The 21,225-nt window shown below is 42.9% G+C and overlaps 1 protein-coding gene across 6 annotated transcripts in view; it reads left to right on the top strand.

Annotated features, from left to right (window-relative positions):
• Positions 1-16,740, top strand: part of LOC149359194 (uncharacterized) — a 35,999-nt gene extending 19,259 nt beyond the window's left edge. For 4 of the 6 annotated variants that reach the window (XM_089571458.1, XM_089571455.1, XM_089571456.1 and 1 more), the window contains 6 exons: positions 510-785; positions 2,178-2,319; positions 3,127-3,234; positions 8,857-8,993; positions 13,535-13,732; positions 14,035-16,740. In XM_089571458.1, the coding sequence (XP_089427584.1) occupies positions 510-785; positions 2,178-2,319; positions 3,127-3,234; positions 8,857-8,993; positions 13,535-13,732; positions 14,035-14,322 (1,149 nt within the window). In that variant the 3' untranslated portion in view covers positions 14,323-16,740. Of the gene's footprint in view, positions 1-509; positions 786-2,177; positions 2,320-3,126; positions 3,235-7,556; positions 7,651-8,856; positions 8,994-13,534; positions 13,733-14,034 lie in introns of those variants that run through there. The other 2 variants (XM_089571459.1, XM_089571461.1) reach the window with 2 other exon arrangements.
• Positions 16,741-21,225: the final 4,485 nt, after the last annotated feature.

The raw sequence follows: 21,225 nt of genomic DNA, 5'->3' as shown, positions 1-21,225 counted from the left end.
TTTATGAAGTAGGAGCAATCAAAGGCTACTGAATAAAGCACATAAAACTGACATGAGTGACACTTTATGTTTTAGTAATCTACAGATTGGTGTGCCTTTTTTTCTGCTATTATCTTCTTCTTGTAATGCTAATCTGTTATTGTTTCTGGCTACTGCTATTTAAATGCAGTTGGTGTGCAGTGTTGGATATTTCTGTTAAGTAGACATTTTAATAAGCTAAGAAAGTTTTCATAGTTCTCCCAGAATTTGTCGCGAAGGCATATGCAGCTGCATTTCAGGACAGCATTTGCAAATGTCTGTGAAGGGTTCCTCAAGACTGTAGTGGAGAAGTACCTCATTTGAAGTAACATTGCCTTGATATATTTTAAGAGCCCATGAAATAAGTTCTGATGTGTAATACTTAATATCTACATTTAAAATGGCACGAACTTTGCAAGCTCACTTCATAGGTCATGAACACATTGGGAATCTTCACTCAGCTTAATGACATCTGCCATCATTTTTTGCAGCTCCTAGTGCACCTTCGAGTTGTTTGCAAATATCAAAAGTGTCCTGAAGTTGAACAAGATGTGCTTGGAAGCTTTCTTTTGGAAGCATTCGAAAACCTTCTCGACACCATGACATCAAAACACCGTGACAATTACGTGCACTTGATTGAAGAACTGGTGAAGTGCAGCAACATTGTGAATTGCGATTGGTTCCTAGTTCAAATTGTGCGCTATATTGAACTGGCTGGCGCCAGTGATCCAATCTCCGGGGACTTCTTTCCTGTTCGGGTGTTCATGGTAAGAACAAATCACTTTCTTTTTTTAAATATTTTCTGCCATGTAAAACTTAGTTCAAAGTAAGAACAATTGCACACATTCTGTAATGGTGTTTTGGTGATGTATTTGAACATGAAGTAATTAACTCTGCTCATTGTGCTGGGACTTCTGCTAGATACAGGAGATGGTGCCGTTGTTAACTCCTTTCTAACCAGATAAAAAAGAGCAGTTTCACAGTGGTGTGTGCAAGAATTTATTGAGCTGTAAATGTAAGCATTTTGGTTTAGTGTAGGATACCAAAACATAGCTGGAGAAACTACCTTTTCGAGGATTTAAGAAAGAAAACAGGATAGTTGAAGCATATAAACAAAATTGTTTGGCTGGCAAATTTATGGTGGCCCAAAAGTTTGAAACCAAGCGTCAGTTTAGGGAGCCAAAAATTGAGAGTAAAAAAATCTGCGGTATACTTTTTGTAGCTTATACTGTAGTAAAACCCTTGGTTTAAAATGTCCCAATTTTGAATGAAGAAAAGTTAGCCTGTATAACCACGATGCCATTCTGTAAAGAAGTCCCTGAAGGCTGTTGCTGGCTTCATGTTCAGCTATGCACATTTCATAGCATAGCTGACAAGTTGGATGCTTCTCCAAGACCTGAAGCATGCTTAGGCTTGTCATGGGTCAGCTGAGGCTCGTTGTCTTGGACGAAGTTGCTGAATGGCTGTCATCTCCACACCTATCACTTTTCTCTTTCATCAAAGACTTCTGCAAACAATGCAGTAATATTGCAAAATGAGAGCCGTTTTCAAGTGCTGTTGGCATGAAACAAGGGCGTCTTGCTTGATATGATTGAATTGCACTGAGAACTTTCATAGAGAGGTTAAAAAATTTAAAGCTGTGTAGCGGAAGATAAGAAAACCAAACCTGAAACGGTAGTATAGTTTTGAAGCCATGCTCAAGACAATGTAGCACGACCAGAAATGGCTGCAAGCATGTTAATGGACTCTTTCATGCTATTGATCAAAGTGATAGATTTGAATAGGTGAGGTAAGCTGGGTGGTTCTGAGCCAGAGTTCCCGGGTTCGAACTCAGCCGCAGTGGCTGCGTTTCGATGGAGGTGAAACGCAAAAGGTGCCTGTGTGCTGTGCGATGTCAGTGCGCGTTAAAGATCCTCAGGTGGTTGAAATATTATTCCGGAGCCCTCCACTACGGCAACTCTTGCTTACTTTCTTCCCTCACTCCCTGCTTTATCCCTTCCCCTACGGCATGTTCAGGTGTTCACCGAGATATGAGACAGAAACTGCACCATTTCCTTTTCTCAAAAACCAAAAAACCAGAACCAACACGTGGATTTTTAGTTTGTGTGTGATGAGTGTGATGACTTTTTTTGGAGCAATACATGCCCTTTACATTTCAGGCCATTGCACCAAAGATGTCCAAGCACTATATTGCTCCCATGGCTCAAATGCTGGTTCAGATGCTTGATAAGGCTTGTTTGGAGCTCAATGGTGCCAGGAAAAAGAAAGTGCTTTGTTTCTTGCAAGCCTACTTAAATATAGGTAAATATAGTTTGAGGTTGCTCAGGCCTGCAAAGTCTTTTTTGTTGTTGTTGTTGCTCTGAATGAATTTTTGCAAGGATTTTATCTTTGCACTTTTTGGCAGTGGTATGGAATTAGTGGAAAATTGGTCTTTTGAGCAGTATGCCCTGCCACACAGATCAAACTCTGATATTCAAGTGCTGCTGTATGTGCTTAAAATTGCATCCAGAGATCCTTGCATTACGGTAGTGTGGTGTTTATTGTTAATATGTATGATGTAGCATAAACACCAGACCTGGTAGTTGTCTGAAGTTTTTTGTTGATACTTTTATACAGTCTTCAGTGGTGTATTTATTGACTGTCTAGTTCCGGTGAGCTTGCGAAATTTGGTGTCCGCAAATTGTTCTAAAATTTTATTGCAGAATGAATTGCAAAAAAAAATGACCTCGCTAAAAAAATATATAGTCATTTACAGTAGTTGGTTACCAATAGCAGACATTAATGTAATAACCGGTTTGGCTGTTTTTCATGCATGCCTTCCAAAACTTAAATTTTTGGAATTTTTTGGAAAATGATACTTATTTTGTACAGATGTGCAACTCGCAAGTGTATGTACATACATGATATGTCATAGAGGTACGACACAATGTGTGGCAGCTTCTGTCCAGAATGCAATGTCACAGCTGCTCCCCCATTTTGCTAGTATAGTGGTCTGGTAGCATTTGCTTTCTGCCTGCTAACTATTAGCGATTAGTGTGCTGTTGAGCATGGAGCAAGAAAGTGAGTCTTCCAACTGAAGCTTCTTTTATTCCTACTTTCTCTTGGTAGATGATAGCTGGACTACCCAAGGGGTTAACCTGTTGTGTGGCATTGGCCTGAGCTGTGCAGCTATAAAATGCCTGTTTAGGAAACAGTGTCCTGAACGTGAAGTCTTTGGTGAGGCAGCATTTTTATTCTTCATTTTTATATGTGTATTTTGGGGGACACTTGTGCAATATCTGCGAGTGCTTTTTCAGATTTTAAATTTCAATAAGTGCTGTCACACAGTCAAATTTAGGATTTTCATTCTTTACTTTACAAATGACAGTGAAAGATTGCATTCAAACTTACGTTTCCAGTTTGAATTGGCCATCTCAAGTGGCAGTGTACCAGTCTGTGCTGATATTTCTGGGAACTTGATTTATGTTGTTATATTGATTGACTGATTGATGTACAGCTGTCTTATCACTTTAGGGCACACTGAAGACAACTCCATCCAAATATTGTTCTAGATGGTCAGTATTGGACATAGTAGGCCAGCCAGATTTTAAAAACTTGTTTGATTTTTATGGAGGCATAAATTATCCATGTTTGAATTAACATGGACCAACCGTACATGAGAAGTGGTGGTACCAAGGTACCATCGAGTTTCTGCTGGCCCATTGCACATCCTGTTGAGCATGGCTGTACAGCTGCGTCCACTGTGACATGCAACACGCCATAGGAGGTTGACTTTCCTTCATTAAGCAGTGGCAGCCCGATGATGGTGAAAAGTTGGGCATTTGGCTGCCATTCAGAAGGTTATTAGGGCTTCCTGTAGTGTGTGTCACAGTGCATTTCATTGTTATAAAGCGCAAACCGAATAGTAGTTGCTGCTGGCATGTTACAGGCAATATTAAACACCGATTGCATATGTGGTTGTTTACAGGGGCACCGAGGCTAACTTCATCAGGTTTTTGTTCTTAGTGAAACCCAGTAGCCAAACCTGTAACGTTTCGTTTGTTTGGCAGCTGACAGATGCTTTCGTTGCTGGCCGACGTGGAGTTACAAAGCTGGAATTTTTTTTTTCCACCCCTACGTTTCAAACTTGTGACAGTGATGACTCCAAGTGTCGCAGGTCTGCCTCAGTTAATTTTCCGCATATAGTTTTTGATTTTGTATTCTTTGTATGGTAAAAGTGCTCTAGTGGAGCGATGTATAAGTTGCCATAGATGTTGGGTGCATAATTCTTAGTTTTCTGTTCACTTCAACAGATTTTCACCTGAGTCACTGCAGTGTACTTGTAGAAGTAGCCAGTGGTGGCAATGCTTCCTCTTCATTTTGTTTTTATCTAGCTTATAAGAGCTCTGTTGTCTGTGGAGTAGCTTCTTTATAATTAGAGCGTGGTAATCCATCAACCTAGGCCTATTTCAATTTGTCCTCTATGTCCCTTTAAGTGGCCTTTACCTCCTTGAGCAGGGTTATAGTTTATATGCCTGCTGGAGTGCACATAGCTTTCTGTTTTTACAGTCAAATGAACCATTGATAGAAGCTTTGTTTTGAAGCCTAGCGTGATAAGTGCTACTATAACTGCATGTGATTTGTAATGTGATGGATGGGCTTGTCCATATGTCAGAGTAGTGTCAACCCAAAAATAGCCGTAGACAGGATGTGGGTCATTTATTGTCGAGTAAAAATGATGAACAGCTGTTAAAAGCAAGTGTATACCAACCTGCATAATGTGTAGCTCTGTGGAAGAAAAGCTGAAGGCTTATATTGTTTAAAAAATTAATCATTAATTCAGGTTTAGGATCCATGTTTCAAATTGTAACTTTTTCAGAAAAGTCTATAGTTTGGTATTCTGATCTGTGTAATTGTGTAATGAGTGCTATGCATTGTCATTCTGTGTAAAAGATGCTAATATCTGTAGGTTTATGTAAGCTTGTGTTGTTATAGCACTGACTGAGGCATGGCTAAGCCAGTATTAGACTCCTATTGGTCAGTGTTGGGAAGCTATGATAACTTAGCTCTTGATTATTGCAGCATATAGTATGCCTTTGCATTCGTTTATGTGAGTTGACACGTTACAAACTTGAGTATTTCATGCAGTTTTTATGTGATTGCAGCTTCTAATGTATATGTGCCACAGTTACCACAAGTAATTAAGCATTAAATGATTTTCTGTGATGAAAGTTATCATGAACATCGAGACATACGAAACACCAGCCGTTTGGAACTGTAATAGCTTTGGTTATGTGTCACCTTCTTGATGCGCAGTGTACTACTTGGTGTGCATTATTTGTTAGCATAAGGCTATCTACACTTGTTCTGTGTTGTGTTGGGTTGGGTTTAGTGGTACGTAAGCATCTAAGGCTAAATCTACACTTGATCTATATTAATAAATGCTGACTAATAAGAATCTGACCACCTTGGGTCAGGCATTACAAAAAACCATGCAAGTCTAATTTGGGCATTTGGGAAGGAATTCAAGGTTAATAGAGGCACTCAGTTGTCTGCTTTTCCATTCACTCATTGTGGCATCAAATTTTCACAAATCAATCTTTTAGAGTGCTAGCTTTTAACCCTTTCCAGCCCAAATTAAGACTGTTCAGTAAAAAAAAAATGATATCCAGAGACCAGCACATATAGGAGGGTAATTCTAAATGTTCAGAAAATCAGAGTTTCGTCAGTTCATTATAAGTTTTTTTGCTTTATTCCAAATGGAATCACTTGGACTTAGTGGGTGCGAAATGCTTGGTTTTGTGATTTCTTTGAAAATTTAATTAAATATCAACTGCTTTGAAACTATGCTCGTCTCTGCTGAAGTAGAGGATGCCACAGTTCTTACCTAGAATATTTCGAGAATGTCATGACCCACAGCTTGTACCTCTGTTATTTTTTCATTGTGTATGGGCCAGTGGGCAGTCCTATGCAAGCAGAATTCTTGGGTTGGTTGAAGAAAAGCAGTGGTACTCTCGGTGAGATGCCGCTGAAGAGGCAGGGCAACCATGCTCCCAGTTTTCAGAATTCCAGCCTCGAGCTCACAGCATCTAGCTTACTGCACTGACTAAAAATCTGTAATGCAAAATTCTCAAATTAAATCAATGCATTTTAAATATTTTTACAGTGATGGTGCTCCTTGCAGTGGGGGTTCCTATTTATGGTTTCTGCCTTGTCAAGCAGTATCATGCTGCGTCTACCACAATAGGAATTTTTCTGTGATGACTTTTTTGGTCACGCAACACAAACTGGTGGGCGAGTTGGTCAGATTTTTGGAGGCTCAAAGCTGTCTGGCTTTCAACCTTCGGCTTAATTGCACTACCACTCGGTTCTGCATCATCCTGCAGTTTTCAGTGTCCTGCCATTGGTGATATTCCATAGAGGTTCAACGCTTTTGTACTGTGCTTTGTGTATGGGTTGTTGACCTACATGCGATGAATGCTATATCTTCTTCATTGGATGAATCATCACCTCAGTATTTATTGTGCACCGCACTTGAAACTTCTTCCTTTCCACATGAAAAGTGCTTTCGCCAAATGTAGACATTTTCTTAGGAGGGAAAAACCTTCATTGTTACATATAGACTCCAGGAGAGGCAATATTTGCACGACACAAACAGTCAGAGGTAACTCAAATACGACCGCGCTGCTTATTCTACAATAAGACATCCAGGTCCCAGTGATTCTATTTGGAATCATTATTATTTATGAAATATTTTAGCGCTTGTAAATGTGTTTTTCTGAAAGAATTTATTCTGAAGGAGTAGTGTGAAAACGAAAATGGTTTTCTTTCTTCTACATAATGCAAGGGAGGACGTGGGGCCAGGCGATGGTGACAGCAAAGTGTACTCAGTTTCTATATCCCTTTCCTACCTACTAGTATATGTTGGTCAGGTGAAATGCTGCTAACTTATGTTGATGAATTGCTAAATGTCAGAACTAGAGCAAAAAAGTCGGACTTTCTTGCTTAATTCGAGACTGATGGCCTCTAAATTTCGTGATTCCAAATGGAATCACTGGACCTGAAAGGGTTAAGGTGGAAGTTCCCGGCCGTTGCGTAGTAGTCGTGGCTCTCAGCATCAAGTGTTCGCACATATATACCGGATGGAGCACAAGTTTAGATGCCAGAGCAGGTATAGTGCGAGAAGGGGGAGAGCGGAGGGCAGGACCATACACTCAGACGGTGAGCACCTCTTGACCTAGATCAAGTGAACGTGGCTTTGACACATAGTCTCCTACATTGCGTTGCATATGGACGCTGTATGCCAAATTTTCTGTTTGGCATTCCAGTTGTCTGTTGATGTAAAAAGTATTAAACATTTAGAGGGATCACTTAAGCTCCGCTTTAAGGGTATGATGCGATAGGTAATGGGTTAATGCCCATATATGCAGAGTCGGTAATCCTCTGCTTAACGTTCTGCGGTTCTCTACTTAACATTCATAGATCTCTGGGAGTCCTCATACCACTCCTGGCGCAGTGATGCAGCGGTTAAGCGATGCCTCACTGCCTTGCAATTGCAGGTGCTGCCACCGGTGGGGCTTGTGCAATCCAGGTTGCTCTTCCCGAGCAACCTCTTGCGACCAATCATTAATTTAGCTGCCACCTGCCACGGTGAGCACTTTGCTCACAATCCTTTGGGCAGGTTGTTATGATGCCACAAGGTTACGTGACCTAGGGGCCCACTTTCGTCCTAGCTTGCTTCTCTGGGGATTTGTCGTGGTCAATGGCAGAAATGCTAAGGCTGCCGCAGCCAGATTTTCTGCTGCACAGGCTCCTTAATGCTGTCACATTAAAATGCCACAATGCAAAAAGAAATTTTGGCTTGCAATGTCTGTATTCGCGCAGTGCAGTACATAAAAAAGGTTTTGAGTTGAGGCCGTGTTCATTTGACCTAGTTTGTGAGACGCTAACGCTGTGTCTGCTCCTCCTGTCTGTTGCTTCTTGGGTCTTGTGGCCTAAGCTCATGGCATGGCATCGCAACATGGGCAAGGTGTGATGACATCACAGGAGAAGTACAAAGGCCTTCTCTGTTTCCAGAAGTCATTGGCTGAGGTGCGTGCGAATCCCCTAGATGCGTGTGCTCGCGCTCCAAAGCGCTCATGAAAAATGGCAAGATCCTCCCAAGTGGAGGCTCACCAAGCAGAAGCCTCCCATGACAGGTGCTACGATCCTCAAGTTCTGACCCAGGAGGCAGAAGCCACCCGTGAAAGATGCATAAATCGAATTTGTGATTTATGCAAAACCGTAAATTGCAAAACCATGAATTGGAGAAGCACAACAGGAAACCAGCTAGTGCTCATGATCCGCATTTCCACAAATGTGTAATTGCCATATATATATTTTTTTCTTGCAATCGGTACATCATCTTCAAAAGTTTTTCCCCAGTCAGAGCATAGCTGTAGGCCCTATTCACTCTCAGATTTGGCGGTTGGCAGGAGGCTCCTGTATGGCAACCCTGTGTAACCCTGCCAACCACCATTGGATTTGCCGGAAAACAGTATTGCCTCACTTATGTGGTTGTGACACAATGTGACCGCCATATCAGTGTGTGCCATGGTTGCCTGCATAGGCATGCCTCGCAGTTGACGTCACATGAATAAGGTCCATAGTTGCTGTAAACTAGTTTAAGGCACATCATAGTGGCATGCTAAAAATTCATTTTGCATGAACTTCTGCAGACTAAGTTGCATAGCATTTGTGGCCTTTTGTGCGTGTGTGAGAGAGAGAGTGCATGTTTGAGCATTTTTGCATGCACTTGTTCTTCTGTGCTTTGCTGTATACCAGATATTTTTATCATGGTGCTTGTTGTTTTCCAAACAGGTGCAGCGACTGTTAATAATTGCAGTGAAGAATTGGTGCTGCTTGATGCTGAGCAGTGGAGAAATGAGTGCGAGCGTATTGCTACTCAGTTTCCTCAATCCTCCCTGTGTGACCTTCTGATGCCATATTTCTGCCTTGTAAGTAGCCTGATAAAAATGGTACTTCATTTCTGCTTTCATGTTTGTTGAGAACAGTGTGTAACTGTATGCAGCTGTGTGTAAGAGATGCTTTTTTTGCAAAGTCACTTTCTGATGAATGAGTAGTGGGTAGGATGAAAACTGCCTTTTATTTATAAGTATTTGGTTTGTGGGACAAATTTTCTGCGACTGACTGAACAAGCTTTGTATGGCATGCATTGGTAACAAGCATTTCTAGTGGTACATTTCATGAGTTGTACTTTCATTTTTTTCTATTTCTGTGTTACAAACTTAAGATTTAAATGCAATGAGTCATTATTCATAATAGCTCTTCTTATACTGTTTAAAATTATGGGATACAGTCTCTATATTTATAGTACTGCCATTTTATTCAATATTTGTTATGTAAACTTTTCATTTCCCTGCTTACTTGGATATTATGAAGCGTAATGTATTGTTCAAGGTTGCCCTAAATGTTGACAGAAGTGGTAGCTTGGTTGTTTGCCCTTTGCAAAATGTTTTTTTGCTTGACACCTCATGTACGTACCTATATCGACGTGCTTGTACAAACATCAGTTGCATTACATGTCAGCCGTGACATTTCTGTCTATTGTGCACCGGCGTACCACAACATGTTCTGAAAAATCAAATTTCTGGGGTCTTCATTTTTGTTTGTTTCTGTTGTATTTCATACTGTTAAGTACTCAAGAGAAATTAGAGCTTACGAAGAAACGAAAGGAGCAGTAACTGTCTCACTTGGGCCAGATGCCTCCGAATATTTACTCTCTCCTGTCTTTCATACCCGCCATCCACAGCACATTGACAAATTTTAACATCCATAAACTGTGCCCATAATTCTCTTTCCTGAAGGCTGGTGTAAAATAGCTTTTCAGCATCTCAGTCACTCGGCAACACTTCAAGAAACAATCTTAACCATTTATGTGCGAGTTGCACTTTGTTCCCCCGCACATGTTGTCGGCCAATTGCTGCTGTTGTCACCTGCTTCATTTGGACACTTGTCTTGTGTTTTACTCTCTTGTGTGTGCACACAGCCTCTTAAAAGTAGTGTAATGCAGTGCATCATTGCCAGCAAGTTGTTGCTATGCTTCTATATAATTAAGAAAGGGTGGAAAATGACAAGTGGCATTGCCTGAAGAAAAGCTCAGAAACCACACTTAGAACAGCCTCAGTGCCATTGTTATCACACGATGGCAGCAGAGCCTTTTTTTGTTCTTGGATGGCATTTTGTTGGAGACGTTAAGCCTGAGTACTTCACTGTGCTTTTCATTTTTGCTGTGTTTTTCTTTTTTTGTGTGTGTGTGTGTGTGTGTTTTGCATTTCTTATTTTTTGCTAAGATGAAAACCAAGTGAGCATTACAAAAGTGGGCACGTTAGCATTGGGTAATTGCGATATTTTTGAGCCATACGATTAAAAATCAGTGCTGTGCATTTGTCAAGGCAAACAGATGACACTTATGTTGGGGCACACGGGCTAACTGAGATGACGCTGGCTTTTCACCTCATTCTGGCTCTTTCGATGGAAGACAGCACTCAAAGAACCACGTCAAGATATTTAGATTGCAGCCTAAAAAAACAACAAAAGAAGACAGTTGCTTTGTCTCCAGCTTGTACAGGTTACCAAACCTTCTTCAAGTATGTAAGGTTTTTGCAGAAAATGTGCTGTCATGTTAAGGATTCTTATTTTTCACGATATAGTGCTTAAGGGTTGTTTTGGATTCAGAAATTTAGCTGCCATTGATACTATAATTGTTGTTTGAAGAGCTCCTGAGCAGGTTTGGAAGTATCAAATAAACAAGCTCTGTACATAGATCAGACCGCTGTGATAGTTTCTGCAAAATATTAGAGCCATGTGTGCTCTGAAAGGCGGCAGAAATTCAAATCAAAACTTGTTTGCGCTCTCTCTATACAAAGCCAATCTTCTTGTCCACTCTGCTGGCATCCAAAGGGGTGCTTGTGATTGCACAGCCACTAAACATTTCATTGGTCTTCTGTTCTGATTCAGAGGTGAATTGCAGACAACATCACACAGTCTTCTAATTGCTCCTGATCTTTATCATCACAACATTATTTTCATGCGAGAAAAAGTATACATTTTGCTTTTTTGCCAATTGGTCCATTTACGTCTTTGTGTGGTCTGGGGGCTGTGCTGTTTGTTTATTGTTTACATAGTTTTTTTTTTTTTTTTGGCACACTCATGGACCCAAACACACAGAGTACTCAGAAAGCTGCTTCCACATTGCTGTAACTCGGCCCTCCTATGTTGATAATTGTGTTTCAGGCATAGCGCGGCACTCAACATTCTGATGCATTCTGGTGTTTCATGCATTGCGCGGCACTGCACATTCTGAAGTGCATGAAAGCACTACCGCGTAAAAAAAAAGAAAAGCATGCACCATGGCAAGGCGGGGCTGTGGCACAGGCACCATACATACTCTGTGGCTCCTCCTGAAAACAAATTAGGAACGGAAATTTTGCTTGACGAGGCTAGTCACCTGGGTGGGTGAGAGGAAGTGCTTCAGAGAGGGCTGGGTATAGAGAAGCATGGTGAAATCGCTTGATTGTGACAGGTGCAACCCTGCGGCTAATGAGACTTTTAAAAAAATATTTCACTGCCGTGAGTTCCACAGGCACTGGTATGTAGTGAATTTTCAATCAGAGGGTGGTCAGGGGACTTTTAATGGAACAATACTTGGGCACCCTTTAGTGAGTGTCGCACCAGCCACTAAAGGTAACATTCAAGCAGGAGTTTTTCTCTCTTTATGGGAAGCATGTAATAAGCATGCTCCTTGCTTTCTTGAAGCAGATTTCGGGACTGTTTTCGAAAAACAGAGCACTGATGAATGAGAACCACCTTGAATCAGTGGTCCTCCTTGTATGACACTGAAATATAGGTGCAACAATAAAACTGAAATTTGAGCCGGCACGGTGGCTCAGTACTTATGGTGCTGGGCAGCTGACCTGCAAGGGTTCGATCCAGGCTGTGACAGTTGCATTTCTATACAGCCGAAATGCTAGAGGCGCATGTATTGTGCGATGTCGACAGTGCACAGTAAAGAACCCCTGGTGGTCGAAATTATCTGGAGCCCTCCACTATGGCGTCCCTCATAACCCAAGTCAATTTGGGACGTTGGCCCCCCCCATTAAAAAGACACCCAAAACTGAAATTCGAGTATCCTTTCAATGCGTCTTTGATGATATGAAAGGTATGATTTCATTTTGTGAAACAGTTGGTTAATGTTGTTTTAAAATGCAAAAAGAAGCCATGCTGCAATCTCTAATGCAGTACACTCTTGATAATTCGAACTTGAAGGGGATCGAAAATTGGTTTCAATTATGTGGAGTTTGAAGCAAGCGGTGCCTTTTGAGGGCACCTTATGTTATGCAAAAAAACAGCGCGAACAAACGGGGACGAGACGAAGAATACACAGGAACAAGCGCTGTTCCTGTGTATTCTTCGTCTCGTCCCCGTTTGTTCGCGCTGTTTTTTTGCATAATGTATCACCAACTCGCCCGCTTAACTATCCTGTTGAATTTCACCTTATGTTGACAGGACCAAAGTGTCAGTTTGGACACTTTCGACCAAAGTGTCAGAAGTTTGAATTAAGCGAGATTGAATGGATGAGGTTTCATACGGTTTTCTATTGGAGGGACATGGTCCCGGAAATTTTATGCATGTGTCTTAAAGTAATACGCACTACTTTTTTGTACCAAGAACTGTCCACAGTCTTGCCAAATTTCACACCTTTCTGATGAAAATAGTTTGTTCACAGTGGAGCTGTTCAAATTCATGTTTGATCATGTTTTATCCTCATTTTTCGTGAGTGTAGTGGAGGCAGTGGAAAGCGGAAAAACATGAAAGTAGACAGCAAGAAGTCCGAAGTCAGGTGATGATGTACAGAAGCGGTTTTATTACAGTCTTAAGACGTTTCCTTATGATTACCAATGAGGAGAGGTCGGCTGTAGAATGCTGCTTGCGTTTTCCTTCATTGCCTTCTACATGCACTTTTATTTGCCTCATTAAGAAGATTAGTCATCATAAGTGTAGTCGTGACCACTAGATGCGAATCTACAGTTGGCAGTAAAAATTTATGGGAGGCATGTTCTGGGAAATAAATTTATTACAGCGCTGCCTCATGGTCCACTCGCCCGGTATTAATACCAGCGGATGAAGCATGCAAGTCCTGTCATTTGTGCAGGCATTTTAGGTGATTGGCTTGCATGACGGCACCAGAATGATGATTTTTTGCAAACCTGCATCCCATAAACCTTTGCTCCTAAATATACTCCATGGCATTGCAACAAGTGGCCATGGCATGGTAAATAACTCTTATCAATGTCTTCCTTATATGACTTCACTCATTCAAAGTCAGTCAATATGCTTCATACACTTGAACTTTCAGTGCAGGAATTTTTTAAGAATTTCATTCTTTATTAAGATATGAATGAAACAACCTTCTTTTGTGCTTTTTCAATATCTGAGTTGTTTGATTTAGCAGGAAAACCCACTATTCTATTTTCAGTGGCTTGCAGGCGCTACATCTGAGGAGTGGGTAATATTATCAGCTCAGCTCAAGACAGCATTAAGTATTGATATGGGTCCAGATGTGTCTGTTGTTGCAGTTCTGCAACAACTTTTGATGTGCCTCATTGGGTGCAAGACTTATATTGCTGTTGGCAACTGGAGCTACCTGTTCACCTGCTTCGCTAACACTGTTTTGGTGAGCATGTTTTTTTTATATATATATATATATATACACCATGTTTTGCAGCACTGATAGAGCTATTGCTATACCTCATGCAGTTCTTCATTCCAAAACAAAATTAAGAATTTAGCCCTGAGACGTAAAGAAGCAAGGCTAGGAAAGAAGGTTACTTTCCTTGCTTTGGCTGTACAGTATTTTGCGCCTTGTCGTGCACTAAACACAGAGAGAAAGAATGGATATGACTTGCTTATGTGAAGCAGAAATTTCAGAAATGTCAAACAGATGCAAAAGCATAAAATTTCATTGCTTGCTTTTAGGATTGTCTGAACGCCGCCAATGACCTTTCGGAGGAGGACCTTCAGGATATTCTCATGGTACTGATGTTTGGCCTGACCTCACTGCCTGGCCACTGTTTTAGCCAACAGCTATTGCTCCTTGTTGATGTAACCCAACGGATGAAAACATCTCCACTGAGAGAAGAGCTTCTTGTCATACTTCAGGAAGCCCTTCTGGTGCAATGCAATGAAGATGGTGCTGTGCCAAACCTTGTACAGACAGCACTGCGCAAGCTGGGCTCACACCGTGCCAGTCAGGCAGATGTGTAGCTGTGTTGTGGCAGTGTGCTATGCTCTGTATTGAGAATTCCCTGTATCCACAGCTGTGTATTGGGGCTCATGATCTGTAATGTGGCATATAAAAACTGTTTTTGTTATTTATTCGTGAAATGTAACCAGATTTGTCACACTTATGTAATTTGTTATGCTGATTTCAGAAAAACAATCAGGTTTAAGATTCCTATGATAGTTGCCGAGTATTAACCATTAACACCCTCATCAAGTTGTCATCCTCGGGCAATCATCATTAAGGAATTAAGGAGGACACGCACAACTTAATATCAGCATGCACGCAATGCCCCGTTCTGTGCAATAAACAGGTGCCTAGTAATGACAAAAAAAAATTGAATGTTACTATGCATATATATACCTGAAAATGTTTCCATAGAAATACGTTTCAAAAACTACCTTATTTTTCGGTGTATAAGATGCACCCGCCATATATGCAGGCTGTCATTGAAAAAGTTGGTATATGAGACGCACCCGTGTATAAGACGCACCCCAATTTACTGAGTTAGGCTAGTGATGCTTAATTAAACACGCTTGCGTGACCATCGCGAAATGCACCATACCTGTGAGAAGTTCTTAAGCAACGCTAAGTGATTGAAAAAGGCTACACTCGCGCCATACCTGCCCACGTTTTAGCAAAAAAAGAAAGAAAAACAAAAGAACTCTCCTTATGTTCATAACATTTTATTTTTACTTAGAGCCTTCGAACTCTTCGTCTTCGGATGCGCTATCAAAAAATTGGCTGTGGCTTAGCTAAGGTTAAGCCTGGATATCTCGAAGCGAAAAGCTGCGGCAAGGCGGAGGAGGAGCCGCGTGTGTAGTGAATACAGTGCTGTCTCCATCGAGGCCATCGGGAAACCTCAGTGGCGTTTCCGCATTCCGCCCAATAGATTGTCTCCGCAGTCAGGAATAGAACCCCGCGCTGTTGTGGTGCATTGCGGAATGCCTCCACCATTATACGAATGAGCGCAGGGACTGAAAGGAAACCAAGTGTGCATTTACGACGTTTAAATTGCTAGTGCAGTGCGCGTTTAGCTATGCAACGCGAAAATAGTTAGTGGAAGTTCCCCTGGCGTTCCTCTTGCCAAGCTCATCTTTTACGCCGACACCGATGGTGCTGAATTGTGTTGTCTCCCTCAAGGAAAGACCGGCGTGCATGCACAGAGGTAAAATATTTACGCGACCCTAAGCTGGGATTGGCGGATGTCAGTTGAGAGTAATTGCAGCGACTTGTTCACCTCAATAATGTTGGGCCGCGAAAATCTCCATCTAGCATCCTAGGATCCTGCAAATTACACAGCTGCATATTTGTTATAAATATTACCAGCATGTATTCGTTACCGGCATATCTTCTTCTTTTTCATACCACCATGTTTTGTGGCACCAAAACGTACAGCGGGTGGAAACTGGTCACGAGGTCGCCGAAGAAAATTAACTGCTCCGCTGCCACGGCATGTCGCATCTAGTGTGTCTATGTAGATGTTTCTTCAAAAAGTGGCTTCCTCCACGTAGAAACAGAGAGCCCCGACCGCCATTGGTAGGTTCAATTATTTCATTTACTGACCTTGTGACCTCCAGAATGTTAAGCACGAGGGTACCTTAATGACCAGGAAGAACTAGGCTTTAATGCTGGCTTCGGCAGCGCTAAACAACGCAAAAGGTGCCTGTGTGCTGTGTGGTGTGAAGAATTCGATGTGGTCTAAATTTGGAGCCCTCCAATGCGGCATCCATTAATACCCATGCGTCACTTCCAGAGGTTAAGTGGCACAATTGGCATTTTTTGTTCAATTGAGGTTTGAATAGCCATTCTGTGGAACAAAGAAATTTAGTACTACAAGTATGCCCTTCCTGAGAGATATGATTGCGCTGCTGCTGGAGATCGCCGGTTCAGTGCATCAAATCAATTATCGTCGGCCCACACCACCACGTGCGTTCGCACAATTATTAGTGCGGCTGGTCCCAAACGTCGACACAAAAAACAAGTTCCAAGGAACTTTGTTCGTGCACGGTGCCTATCACAACATGAAAGCCGAGAGCCTAATGTCCACACCTTGTGATGCACTCTGACCACAATATATTCTTACACCGTGACTCTGCCAGCGCAAAACACTGAAAAACACAGCCTAAAACTCACTGAAAGCCGGGCACGCCGCTCTGCCGCGTCCGGCGCTCCACAAAGGAATGGACCCTGCTCCGCAGCGCCCCCGCGCCGCTGCGGTCGGCGCATGTATTAGAGGGCGAACAAGATCTGTGCGCGCTCTCCGCTGCGGTGGGCGGTCAGTGTCAACACCTAAATTATTCTTACATCGTGGTTCGGAGCGATAATGCAATGAGTCTCATGCTTGTGCTGAATGTTTAAATATGCCACTTTTCTATGTAATAAACAGTTGGTAGTGTGCACATGCGGTGTCTCTTTCTTGTTAGTGTCCTTGTTGCGCCGCCATTAATTTCTTCACACATGGGAACAGATGGGTTGGAAAGTTGGTGCAATCTTTTTTTATATGCTTGAATCTTAAGTAGATTTCTTGAGCCAGCTTGCCTGAATGGTTTGAATGCACTGACTATTTAAGAAGGTCTCTGGCCCTTTGGCCTCCGCTTTTGTAAGTGGTGAAAGTAAGTATACTACAAATGTAGAAGATAAAGGTAGCAGCTGTAGTAACAGTTATCCTTTTTAATTGTTGCAGCATGAAGTATTGCAAAGGGTTCATGTGATCAGCATTGTTTTATAATGAGATAAATTTTTATACACGAAGCTATGTTAGAACAGATCTGCCGTGTTACTAGTGTTGCATCAATCTCTGCTCCATCAGTCAAGTGCATTTCAAGAATTTTCTGCACAATACTCAGGTCTTTTATCAGAATATTAGGACTGTAGAAGAAATTTTCATCTCTCCAGCTAAAATATAATTCAATTACTGAAACAGGTGCACTGATTGTATAGTGGGGGCACCAGCCCCGTATGCAGGAGATACTGCAGTGGTACTGTGCAATGTCAGTGCAAGTTAAAGAATGCCAGGTGATCGAAATTTCTGGAGCCCTCCACTACGGCGTCTCTCATAGCCTTAGTCGCTTTGGGACGTTAAACCCCATAAACCAAACCAAACCGATACTGCAGTGAATCCTGGTACCACTGGGAACCCGCCAGCTATTTAATGGGTATGCTTAGCTTTCCCAGGGCCACAATGGAAAGGGTGTCACATGGGCCTGTATCCCAACTTCTGTCTCATTCGAAGACGTCTTTTTTAGTCCAATCAGAGGTGTTCTCAAAATGGACGCAAGTTTAGGAAGAGGCTCTGGCCAAACCTATGAGCATCTCTTAAGGAGATGCCTGTACCAAATGGAAAAAAAAGAGGTCAGTGGGTTCTAGTGATACCAGGTTTCAAATTTGCAAGACCATCACTGCGGTGGACCGATTTGTGCATATATTACAGTGATACCTACTATATGCAAGGCTTTCTCTTGGTAAATGGCTTTAGCATCACGTTATGTCATAACCAAAAGTTTCCATTTCCATGAACGACACGGGACTGAAAAGCAGGCACTCTCGAGAATGCCATGTGTGGGCTATGTGGGCCTGGCAGTGGGTGCACTTACGAGGGCAGGACGTGGTAAGCTATCATTGCCGCTTCTTGGTGTATGGGAGGGGTGAAAGGTCTGAGATTTTTTGAGATTTGTATTGACTTTGGAGGGTAGCTGCAACTTATGCTTCACTTTCTAATCATATTAGGTGATCACAGGGTCACAGGGTGATCACAGAGTCTGCAAGCATGCAGACTCTTCTCATTTTGGTGAACTACTGCATGTGCAACACTGACCAAAGTATTCTCGGAGATTACTGCGTATGTTTCATCTCGAAGTGTAGACAGCATAGTTAGTTTCCTGCGGTGGACCTCATATTTTAGCTTCTCAACAAGTAGAAGTCGGGAGCGTCGAGCCAGGAGAACATGCAGGGAACTCAACTCCACCTCTTTATCCTGTCCAGCATCCTGGCAAGGCGTTGTAAAGACGACCTCGATTTCCTGTTGCTGTGGTGATGTGTTCCATTGCGGAATGTAGAACTGCTGATTTATGCAAAATACATGAACTGCTGGTAAATAATGGGTGAAGAATACTGAGGTGTGTTACTGACTTCCTTTTCAGAAGAGAACAGTCAAGTTGAATCCCTGAGTGGAAATCCCAATCTTGACATGGAGTCCCAGTAAATTCACAGTGTGGGCCACATTATTGTAATGATTTCCCAGAGCACAGCGAACAGTTACGATAATTCACTACCATTTGGCTTAAATTTCTCTTCATCAGTCCAAACAATTTCATCTGCAAACCCATCTTTCTTTTACTAGGTGTTAAAACCTTTCACAGTACTGCATTTTTGATTAGGGTTTTATCTTCATTTATGGAATGCAACTTTCTCCGGAATAAAATTGAAAAATTTGCAGTGAGCCTGTTAAAAAGTGTGTTGTATGCTTGACGTGCTGAACACCGTCTCATGTGAATATTGCTTGGTGGGTATTTGCAGTAATGTTTAAGCTGTTCCAATGCTCAGTCCTTTCTTCTACTCGGTACACAATATGCAAGCTGTTTCTAAGTTGTCGTTACAGTCTAGCCCACCTGTAATAGATGCATGTATAACAAACACTCGTTTAATATTATCATCATCGTCAGCCTGACTACACCCACTGCAGGCAAGGCCTCTCCCATGTCTCTATTACCTGTCCTTTGCCAGCTGCAGCCATCATATCCCCGCAAACTTCTTAATCTCGTCCGTCCACCTAACTTTCTGCCACCCCCTGCTATGCATGCCTTCTCTTGGAATCCACTCCGTTACCCTGAAGGACCAATGGTTATCTTGTCTTCGTATTACATGCCCGCCCAAGCCCATTTCTTCCTCTTGGTTACGACCAGGACGTCATTAACACGCGTTTGTTTCCTCACTCACTCTGCCTGCTTCCGGTCTCTTTACATTACACCCATCATTTTTTTTTCCATAGCTTTGCTGCGTTGTCCTAACTTAAGCTGAACCCTTTTCGCTAGCCTCAACGTTTCTGCCCTGTTGTTGAGTACTGGCAAGATACAGCTGTTGTATACTTTTCTCTTGAGGGATATTAGTAACGTGGTGGAGCAGCGCAAAGGACGGGACACAAGAAACAAGGAAAGACGTACACAGGTGATCAGGGAGTTTTCTTTTCTTATTTTTCATTTAGCTCATTTCTCATATCTCATTTTTCATATCAGTGACACAAGCAGCAACACTGCGCTTAAGGCTTTCGCCTCACCGCACTTTAGGTCAACAAAGTGCTCCCCTGAATTTTTTTAGAGTAAACCTACTCGGATGAAATGCTCTACCGTAGTTTTTATTTGCAAAGTGACCAAACGAAGCGCATGAGATAATTTCGCTATTTCATCCTTCTATCCTTCAACTCCACTTTATAAGGAAAATGGGGGATTGTCTTACCAGAAGGAAAACATTGGCAGTAGCTATGCGAGGATATATGTACAGACGCCCACAGACTCAACACGAATGACGGAAAGCGTGGCCTGGACTGCCGTCTGCGCCACAAAGCGATAGTCATTGGTGCGAGACAATGCTCTCGGTATATATGTTTGCGGTGGTTGTCGACAGCTGGTGCGCAGCTCGCTTTTACTGCTTTTCCGCTTGTGCTTGATTGCCGCGTGGAAAGCGCGCTCGTCACTGGGGCGTTTACGCGCTTTTTGCTCGCCGATTCGGCCTCCACGGCCCCGGCAACGCTCTTTCCAGTTTTCTTATCGCGGCAACCAGGAATTACTCGCTAACTGCCGCGGTTAGCACCTCCTATCGTCAGACACCGCAAACATTCCGGGAGCATTATCTCGCACCCGATGACTATCGCTTCATGTCGCTGACGACAGTCCAGGCCACGCATTCCGTCATTCGTGTTAAGTCTGTGGGCGTCTGTACAGCGAGAGGTACGGTATACCCCTGGTTACGTCTGGTTGTTTTGCTTATCGTCATGATCCGACGACTCGTTTTTTTCCCGTCTCCTACGCCGCACAGCGTCGCCCTCGCTCTCCTTGGCCGCCATGACAGTGTGTTTTTTCCACCGCCGCATCACTAGCATCACCATCATCGCATCACCGCGACTCTCCTCTCCTTGCCACGCATGCGCATTAGAGCACGGCGCGCCAGCTGCGTGTCGCGCATGCGCAGTCTCTCGGTCGGAGGCATCGGCGCGCGGCGCCGGCAGCTGTCACTTGGCGGCTCCTCTCGGTCGGATGGGTTGGAGGCGAGCGGCGCGGCAGCTGCGCGGCTGTGACGTCACTTGGCTCCTCGCGCATGCGCTCAAGTGGCGCCTAAGGACCATAGCGAAACGGCGAGACTGCGGGTAACGTAGCTGTTGCTACAAAATAATTGCTTCAATCCGACCGTCACGAAAGCGATCACCTTTAAGTTGTTCGCGAGACAATGTGCACGTAAAAGAGGACACCGTAGGACTTTCAAGGCTTTTGTGTTCATCTCATCACATTATTGCGTCACACAACATGAACATGCAGTTGACTTACCTGCTTCGTTCCAAAGAAGAGTGGCATCAAATCATATATGCGCCCAACCTCTGCGCTCCGCATATTGCCACGTATCAAATTGTAGTACATACGTTCGTTCGCGCTCGAGGCCGCAGGAACGGGTCGTTATCATTTTTGTTCGTGACGCGAGAAACGACCGGACTAATCTCGATTGATCACAGCCATGCATGAAGAACTGCATCTACGTTTTTCCAGATTACTGTAGTTGATTTGGCCTGTTCGTAGTTTGGGCATTCGTAGTTCGACGACTGACGTTGCTTACGCCGCTGCCGTGCTGTTTAGCTCTTTTTCGGGCGCAAGTCAGCCCAAATAAAAAGCTTCGTTTGA

The sequence above is a fragment of the Amblyomma mixtum genome, chromosome 2 (assembly GCF_055824585.1).
Source record: "Amblyomma mixtum isolate Tamu chromosome 2, ASM5582458v1, whole genome shotgun sequence".
Taxonomy (NCBI): domain Eukaryota; kingdom Metazoa; phylum Arthropoda; class Arachnida; order Ixodida; family Ixodidae; genus Amblyomma; species Amblyomma mixtum.
The sequence above is the reverse complement of the archived record's forward strand: the minus strand, read 5'-3'. Positions and strand labels throughout refer to the sequence as shown.